The sequence below is a fragment of the Nelumbo nucifera genome, chromosome 1 (assembly GCF_055504915.1).
Source record: "Nelumbo nucifera cultivar China Antique chromosome 1, China Antique-T2T, whole genome shotgun sequence".
Taxonomy (NCBI): domain Eukaryota; kingdom Viridiplantae; phylum Streptophyta; class Magnoliopsida; order Proteales; family Nelumbonaceae; genus Nelumbo; species Nelumbo nucifera.
Genome location: NC_142649.1, coordinates 82664574 through 82674096, shown reverse-complemented (window position 1 = coordinate 82674096; position 9523 = coordinate 82664574). Strand labels below are relative to the sequence as shown.

At 40.0% G+C, this 9523-nt stretch overlaps 2 protein-coding genes across 4 annotated transcripts; one reads left to right on the top strand and one right to left on the bottom strand.

Moving 5' to 3' along the window:
• The first annotated feature begins 765 nt into the window (after positions 1–765).
• LOC104599398 (beta-glucuronosyltransferase GlcAT14B-like) lies at positions 766–4707 on the top strand. Of its 3 annotated transcripts, none has more exons than XM_010261911.3 (5): positions 766–1081; positions 1747–2486; positions 2637–2712; positions 2805–2920; positions 3797–4707. In XM_010261911.3, exons 2-5 carry the CDS (start codon positions 1913–1915, stop codon positions 4294–4296), a joined length of 1266 nt encoding a protein of 421 aa, XP_010260213.1. In that variant the 5' UTR covers positions 766–1081; positions 1747–1912; the 3' UTR covers positions 4297–4707. The 3 variants fall into 3 exon arrangements, with proteins under 3 accessions (XP_010260213.1, XP_088742999.1, XP_010260214.1); XM_088886873.1 differs by having other exon boundaries at positions 769–1031; XM_010261912.3 differs by having other exon boundaries at positions 1048–1354.
• A 1179-nt stretch (positions 4708–5886) lies between these two features.
• Positions 5887–7425, bottom strand: LOC104599397 (uncharacterized). Its single transcript, XM_010261910.3, has 3 exons — positions 7050–7425; positions 6618–6843; positions 5887–6407 (listed from the first exon to the last, which is right to left on the bottom strand). The coding sequence occupies exons 1-3, from the start codon at positions 7329–7331 to the stop codon at positions 5986–5988; spliced, it is 930 nt and encodes a 309-aa protein (XP_010260212.1). The 5' UTR covers positions 7332–7425; the 3' UTR covers positions 5887–5985.
• Positions 7426–9523: the final 2098 nt, after the last annotated feature.

Here is a 9523-nt window from a genome sequence, read left to right as displayed (position 1 = left end):
TGAGCCGTATCACCTGCTTAACGGGAAGATAACGATAATGAAATAACGGAGTAGCCTCATTCGAATTGGTGACGTGCACGCTCTCTATTGAAAGTTACATATTCACTGTGAGCTTGGAGAGTTAAAATCAGTCCCACAACGGACATACCAGCCGTGTATTGAGAATATCTTCCGATGATATTAGAATGATGATGCCAACATCGATAGATGTTCCGAATATACGGCGGAAATGTACTGTGGGGCAGTCTAGTTAAGGGCTGATTCGGTCTCAAACCTACAGGTTCTGTGGCAAAATCAACTTTTGACGGCCAAGATTATCCCGTCTTTAAATGGGTCCCACCATAGTGGAGTCCTGCACCTTTTACATCGGTGTGTTGTGTCACGTGTGTGCATGCGCAAACGGCAAACCTGGTCTACACACTAATGACTGACTACTGAATAACGACTTAAAGAACGAGGATGGTCGGTAGATGATCCAGGTCGTTGGGAGCTTTCACTCACAAAATACGGAGTTCGAGAAAAAGCAACGATGCCATATGCACGTACACAAACTCGTGATACCGAAATACCGACGAATCTAAAGCCCTTGGATTGGTCATCAAAATGTCAAACACTAATTGTTCAACAGATCGTGTGGATAATATAACCCCAGTACTACGTTACAAAGCTAGAGGTAGTCGATACGTAGATGGATATTGCCCTGGGTCAACCGAGTTCCGAAACCGGCGATATCGATAAATGCAGAAAACAACAGAATTACAGAAAAGTGGAGGGAGGAGGAGAAGTGGAAAACCAAGCCAGAAAGGCAGAAACGCCCAAACGATAGTGAAACCCACAACCCACGTCTGAACTCCTGGGGGGTTTCGTTGCTCCGCCATTATTTAATTTATTTCTTGCGATATTATATTGTTTCTTTTTCTGTAAGAAGAAGCGGGGAATCAACTACCAGAGACACGGGTCGGAGCACATCCATCCGTTCATGTCCGTCCAATTTCTCTTTCTCCTTTCTTCTTTTTGCTCTCTTCGGGAAGGTGCTACAAACAACAAACTTGCTCTCCTCCTTCTCTTGCATCACCTTCAGGTTCTCTTGCCACAGATTTTTTTTTTTTTCCTTTTTTTCCTTTACGAATGTTGTTGTTTTATGTTTGATTCATTTTATGGTCCGGACTTCCGGTGTTGTTGTTGAATTCCTTGTATTTTATCCTGTGCTGAAAATGGATATGCGTTTATTGAATTACTCGGTGCTTTCTTGTGATTTAATTCATGGGTTTCTTCGTTATCTTCGAGTTTCGTTTCGATTTACAAGCGTCGAGCTCTGCCGCTCTGGTTCTTCCCAAAAGTTATACTTCGTCAGGTATCTGGAGTTTTGGAATTGTTTTAGTTATTCTTTTTTTATACCCAAAAAAAGGGAAAAAAAAGTTCAGCCATTTACGGAAAGCATTAATCTATCTTCATGTGTTTGTTTTCTTCCTTCTCTTTCGGAGCTTCCAATGTTTCCGATACAAGTTTTCTGAATCTTAATTATGTCTTCAATGAATCGTATGTTTCGTTTTTTTCTTTTTTCATTTCATAGTTACTTTAATCCTGCGTTGGTGTTTCTCTTTATCCTTCGGTTTCCTCCGTTCCATCACCTAAGCTTGTTGTTTGCGATTAATTCGAATTTGGCATAGCGTAATAAAGTTTCATCTTTCCTGGAAGAACAGGGTCTTAATTGTTTTCTGTTTTGGCGTTGTTCCGTTCCAACAGGTAAAGTGAATTCGTCTTACGTGAACGATCAATGCAACTATAAAGCCCGGGGGATTAATTTTGCCCCTTGAATCCGCTTCTTAGGTCGGAAAAAGCTGGATCAATCAGGAGATAAAAATACTAGAATTTGATTGAATTTGAAGAGAGCACATGAAAAGATTTTCTAATGGGAGCCCTAAACGTGGAGAAGAAATGGGTGTTCCCGCTTGTTGTAAGCTCTCTAATCTTCATTTTCCTCGTCGCCACCTGCTTCAACATGGGTCTTATGTCTTCAGTACACACAATCAATTCAATTTTCTCAATCCTTCCAATCCGCGTCTCTGGAAACCAGACGGACCCAGTTTTCATTGAATCAAAGGTTCATCATAAGCCACCCCCACCGTCTCGCCCCCCTATCCCTCGTCTGGCTTACCTTGTCTCTGGATCAAGAGGTGATCTGGAGAAGCTCTGGAGGACCCTCCACGCACTGTATCACCCATGGAACCATTACATCGTCCATTTGGACTTGGAAGCACCAGCTGCAGAAAGATTGGAGCTTGCTTATCGCGTAAAAAACAATACAATCTTCAGAAAAGTTGGGAATGTGCGCATGATTACCAAAGCGAATATGGTTACTTACAGAGGACCGACAATGGTTGCTAATACTCTCCATGCCTGTGCCATCCTTCTCAGGGAAAGCAAGGAGTGGGATTGGTTCATAAACCTCAGTGCTTCGGATTATCCACTTGTGACACAGGATGGTTGGTTCTGATCCTTCTTTTTATTTCCTTCCTTCCTTGGTGGGTCGTTTTGGTCATGGAAATTCATTCTGTTTAGTGTGAGTTGATAATTTCTTGTACTCCGAGCATATTTTGGTGTTCTTGTGATTGATCAGAATTGTTGGGGTGCAGATATTCTTCACGCATTTTCCACTGTGGACAGAAATCTGAATTTCATAGAACACACAAGTCGATTGGGGTGGAAGGAGTAAGTTCAATTTCTTCTTGTTCACTTTCTTTCTTAATGAATTGGGAATGTGAAGAGTCATCAACCTTATATTATGTGGTTGTGATACACAGGGGACAAAGGGCAAAACCCTTGATTGTTGATCCTGGGCTTTACTTGTCAACAAAATCAGACATTTTCTGGGTTACTCAACGAAGACAAGTGCCAACAGCATTCAAGTTATTCACTGGTTAGTTTTCTTTCTCCTCCCTTTCCTTGACACCTTGGGGTAGTGAAAAGTAAACCATAAACCGCAAATTTTGTTGATGGTTGCACACTGAAATTTGACCTAAGTAGGATGCTAGAAAACTCTAAATATATCATTGACCATGTCAAAAATTGCTACCTTTGCTTTTATAAGTTAATTATAAGGTCGAGACGCTTACCTGTACTTTATCCAAAACTGTTTCTCATTTATAAATATATCTAAGCCTGGGATAGTACCCTTTTAATAAGCTAAGCTGAGCTCGATAACTTTATTAGATCAGCTATCAGGGTTGTTTATTTTATTGCTAAAAGATGCAACCATACTCCTTGGAGGAATAGGAATAAAAAATAATATACATGTTGTCTGTTATTTGGCTGTAAATGCTTCTTCAGTATGGAGGATTTACTTTGATCACCATCTACAAGATTTTACACAACATGCTCTTTTGCTTTTCTTGGTTGTAATTGCATCATTCAAACATGAAGGCTCTACTCTTGACCCAATAACCCCACTTCTGCAGATTCTTTTATAACCAAAAGATGGAAGTATGCATGTGTAAACCAAGTATTTTCTATAGCTGACTGTCTGCGGGACATATGTAAGAGGGTTGATCTCTCCTTTGCAGCATGTTCTAATTAGGAAATCTCTGTGGTTTCTAAACTGATAGAAAAAAAATGGGAACTGAATGAAAATTTTCTGATCTGCTGTCTGCTTAGAAACCACCACAGTATGACCTGCTGATTAAGAGATCAAAGATTTTTGTTTTCGGCAATAAAGGATCAAAAAGTTTCCGAAGGTGTTGACAATTTGAAATGTTCTCTCCTTATAAGTCATAATTGACATATATTGTTGGTACAGGATCAGCATGGATGGTTCTATCACGCTCATTTGTGGAATACTGCATATGGGGCTGGGACAACTTGCCAAGAATCCTTCTCATGTACTACACCAACTTCATCTCTTCTCCTGAAGGATACTTCCAAACAGTCATTTGCAATGCGCCAGAGTTCGCAAAGACCACTGTCAACCATGATATGCATTACATATCATGGGACATTCCCCCGAAACAGCATCCTCACACCCTCAGCGTTAATGACACAATGATGATGATTAACAGCAATGCTCCCTTTGCCAGAAAGTTTAAACGAAATGACCCTATCTTGGATAAGATTGATAACGAACTTCTTGGCCGGAAGAATGGTGGCTTCACACCTGGTGGTTGGTGCTCTGGAAACCCCCCTTGTTCTGAGGTGGGCAACCCAACCAATGTTAAACCAGGGCGAGGAGCACGCAGGCTTGCAATGCTCATAACTAGGCTAGTTTTTTCATCTAAATTTTCTCATAACCAGTGTAAATAGAGTAAACAGAAGCAATTTTAGTTGCGGCTGCCCTGATTCACCAGCCACAAATTGAAAACTGTAGTCGGTTGAAGAGCTACCAAAAATAGACAAGCACCCTTATCTATCATGTGGTAAGAAAGTCTGTGAGTAGATTGAATCCTTCCACAATTTGAGGCCTGGTGAACAGTGATATTTATAAAGGGAGATGGATCCCGAAATGCAGGTATTCACTCTCTCGATTAAGAAATGATTCAGTCAACACTTTAATGTTCATTTCTATATTTTCCATGGTCATATCATCAAAATTTAGGCATTTTTGACAGAATGAAGCAGCGAGAGTGTTCCCAGATGCACTTCTCGCAATGCCAGAGGATCTAATGTAGAACATTTTCTGTTTCAAATGTTTATTCATTGTTTTGGAGATTGCAATGGATCTGTTAATGTGTGGAATCCTAACCCAAGAACCTTTTAAGCTCTGTTAGTTGAAGGATAAGAATCAAGAGACATTTTTATAACCTTCTTGCACAATCACAGTTCAGCACAAAATCAAGTTACGAACTTAAGATATCATCATCAAAAGGTATCTAGAAGGATTTTTGGGAAGGCAGTTGTACCAGTGCTGAATCAAGATGAAGTCTGTTATATACAGCTCAAGAGTTCATGGAAACACTTTCTAGTTCCAACTCTATGGGGGAAGCACAAAATACTTGAATTATCACTACAGGCTGAATGTTGAATTTCTTGATTTAAATTTGAAGAAAGATGCGCACTTGGAGATTGGGAGAAAATGCTAAATGAAGAATTTATAGAAGAATTAGACAGTTTTTGCATGATAGGAATATGCTCTGCTTCTACTTTGATTCTTCTCATTTCACCAATGGTAACATTGTACCATATCTGCTTATCCTCAAGAGTCAGAGATTGCAAAACACATTTTGCATCTGATGAGAGTGAAAGTCATGGTTACAAACAAATGAAGGATGCAAAACTGAACCACCTGGTATTTGTATCCGGTTCAGATTTGAGTTGCAAACAAATATAGCTTAACTTTTTCTTACGAGTGTCCTGCAAAGATGGGACATTTGTCAAGGAAAAGTAGGAAGTGACAAGCTGTAGGTAATTTCGACTCTAGCAAACAAAACACGTTTCTTGTTTCCGTGACTCTTAACCCTAGTCCGGTGGAATACTTTTTTTTTTCCGAAAGTTTAGGATTGATGATTGGATACTGGGAAAAGAACAGCAGTATCAAACAAAGAAAGAAATTGACTCTGCTTCAATACTCCCTAACAAGTAATTAGTAATTACACAACTGGATTACCCTTTCTAGTTTCCCTGAATTGCTAAAACCCAATTATACATTCAAATCACGCCATTACTTATATCAACTACAAAACAAAAATATCCTCTTCCTCTGTTCCTTGCTTGATTCTTCTCCGTCTTCAATTGGGAGAAGAACTTGTAGCCTCTGCAATTAATCATCTTAAGAAAAAAAAAAAAAAAAAACTCAAAACTACTATCCAATGGATCAGACCCAACAGACATCGAATGAAAGACAATTATCGACAATTATAGGAGAACCGACCCCGTTCATTCAATTTCAAGTATGTATATTTATTCTCTCTGAAATTTACAGAGGGTCGTTAAAATTGTATATTTCCAAGGGAAACAGGCAAAGACCGTGGACAAAACTATGTTTGGACTTTGGAATCACACAACTTCAACCGCTGTACAATGCAAGCTGGGCAACTTCTCCAACAAATCGAATGTTAGCATAGAAGCTTTTGGCCTTGTCGGCCGGTCAGAATATCCCACCGGAAATAGTGGGGCATGCGTCGTTCTTTCGCAGGTTCCGAACCACTTGGCCTGCATATATTTGTGTTTCCTCCATGGAGCCATGTGCATCTTGTTTTCTTTCATGCATTTCTTAGCGGCTGAACACAATATCTTGATCAGAGTACGTAGCCTTTCGGCCTTTCCGACGAAAACTTCAGGAAGCCGTTTGATTAACCGGTTGTATTCTTCACTTGCTCTCGCCACCTCGAATTCACCCCGGAAATTCAACTCGATCACTACTCTCACATCCCCTTTCTTGGGATTGTTTTCCACCACATCGAGATAGGTGTGTTCTCCTGTAAGAAGTTCAAAAGGGTGAGCCACATTGGATACAGAGCAGTTGATACTTGTATGATAATGAGAAATCTGAGCTTCTGAAAGTAGGGTCTTTGTTTTTGTTAAGATGGTATAAGTTCCAAATGGAATCAAGAGATTCAGGTAAAATTATTTGATTTGGTCGAAAAGCTTAAAACCAAGTTCTACGGTTTTGTGAAAATCTTATATACCTGATGGGATGTCTAGGGAGCTTCTCCACTTGGATTTACATATGGCACTGTTGTAACCAGCCTTGAGAAGATGGTCAGAAACTTCCCGCTGCAAGCATCTCCGGCAACCTCCGGCTACGGGTTTCCGGCAAATGCAAATGTTTCCTGCCAACTGGCATTCCGTTATGGCCTCTTTGGTGGCTTGTCTGATTTTGGATTCCAGAGAGCTGGTCCTGCACAAGGTCGCCTGCAATTTGGTGAAGTTTTCCGGTTAGCATTCCCGTCGCCGCGTGATGAAATATGATATCTTTATGACAATAATACCGACAAAGGTAAAAAAAAGGAAGAAATAACAGAGAGGATATGTATCAGAGACACAGACATCACTGAATCCTCTCAGAAGACGGGATTAATTCCATGAGAAGTGTTAGGAAGGATGATTGTGTAACTTACTTGCAGAAGCTGGTGCTGCTTCTCCCAAAACGCCTTGCTCTCCTCAGCGTTGCTAGAACTTTCTTCCTCCTCGTCCTCGTCGACGAGGAAACCAGCTCCGTCTTGGTTATAGCCATCGCCCTTATCGGAACAGATTTCCGGCGACCCATCTCCTTCCTCGAGGAAGCCAAAAAACACATCGGGAACGGGGAAGCTGGGCCTTCCCCCGAACCATTCAACCTCACGATCACCAGAATTAATGTTCCGGCAGTTCCCCGGTATTCTCGCCGTCGGTCCGGCCATGGCCTCTCTAGTGTCTACTACTATCAAAATTCTGAATGAACCAGTTTTGTATTAGCGAGATCTCCGATTTGTGGTAGTAGTAGGGTAGTAGGGCGGGACTCAGCTGCCAACGTGGACGAACGAGCCGCCGCTTAATATGTGGGTGAGGACTATAGTCCAGGTGGCAAATCCCCATTGGTTATGGCGCATTTTGACGAAGAAGTAGTTTGGGTGGGTGATGGATGAAACAGCGAGGATCCACGTCAGTCTAGTCCAATAATTAGAGTTCCAAATTTTATCCGGATCTAATTGACTCGAATATCCGATTTTTATATAATTTCTTTTTGCTTTTCCATTATTTTTCTAATTTCTTTTGGGTTAAATAAAGTGTACAATAAGTCTATAAGATCCCAAAAGCATTGGGACTTATCCTCATGTTGGGAGCGTGTAGGGACCCCGCAGGCTGGAAGTCAAATGATGAGATGCCAACTGGAGAATCTGACGAGGAGGCCACGTGAGGCTGTATGCGGACGTGGATATCTTGGTTTTATCCCAATGTGGGACCAGGCTTGTCGCCCACCTACTTCTTTGTAAAGTTCTACTTGCATAAAATAATATTATATTTGTTATTAATTAGTTAAACAAAGATTAGATGCAGTAACATGGTTTTGCTTACTCTTTATGGTGAGTATGGGTCGGTTCAGTTTGGTTTCGTGGTAGAATCTGAAATTTATTCCATAAATATTGGTTTTAGGGTTGGTTCTAACCTTAATGGTTTTAAGTTCTATTCGTGAAACCTATTCTTTATTTACTCTCCCCTTTAAAAACTTGATTTTTTATAAATATAATATATATTTAAAATATATATTATCTTTATTGATTAAATTGAATAATTTAATATGTACATTATCATAATATATTAATATGGTTTAAAATTTGTCATTGTAATTTAAATTTTGTAAACATTATCTTTGATGAAGGGTAATTTGGCACGACCTAGTAAATAAAAGTCACGTGAACGTGATCTACCCATAAAATGACAACTCAGCAAGGGGAGCCTAATCAGCAGCTTTCAGAGTTCAGATGTTCAGCCACCTTGGCATAGAATCACCTCGACATAGAGTCACCTTGGCATAAAGGCACCTTGACGGTTAAGCCAGTTCGGGGCTCAGGAACCGAAGTGACACGTAATTGACTCTAGAAGCTTCTTGACAGACTCCGAATATCACGGGATCACGCCGCGTAACGGCAGGCCTTGTCTTCTCCCCTCCCAAATCGGGCGACAATAATAAACTTCATTGACTAATACGTTACTCCCCAACTAAAATGGAAACGGATCTCATCCACTTAGGCCACAAATCTCGGAATTGTTTCACAAGACCCATGATAGCTTACCTATATAAGGGCATCAACCCCTCTAGGGTCTAGGTACGCGCAATTACTTACATTCAAGCTCTTTAGCACCCAAACTTTAGCTCGCAACCACTACAAGAATACTGACTTAAGCATCAGAGCAACCTTCCCGGGTCATCCACTTCAGTCCCTTTGATCCTAGTTTTGCAGTTTGATCCAACCCACCACGCAAGTACGTCCAGGCAATCCCTTCAGCTAGGAGCTTCTAGATCGTGCATCGTCAACCTTTTATATTATTTAGTATACATAATTAAATATTAAAATGAAAATAAACAATCAAATCACTTAAGTAATTCAATGATCAAGTGAGACCATGACCTTGAGACTAAACCGGTTTAGGTGTTTAAGATTCTAAACTAATGAAATTCAATGATCAAGTGAGACCATGACCTTGAGACTAAACTGGTTTAGGTGTTTGAGATTCTAAACTAATGAAATCATTGTCTTCTTCGAAGATAACTGGTTCAATCTAAAGGTAGAAGACAATGAACAGTATATTCTTTTGAAAGGTAGTTTTGACATTTTCAATAAATAATTAACGTTCGATTAACGGCAGCAACCAACTTGACACTTTTTAAAAGTTTAGGTACTACAATAACACGTTTAAAAGTTTGAATACTAAATTCACACTACTCCCAAAATTCAAGGTACTAAAATAGAATTTTCCCATAAAAAAATAGCAAATCCAACAACAAATATGAGATACCGATATGCCCCATTCTACATATGGGTATTTATATTTAGAACCTTTGTATTGGAGATAGGATAATGGCTAAAACGTATATACCACACAATCTCTC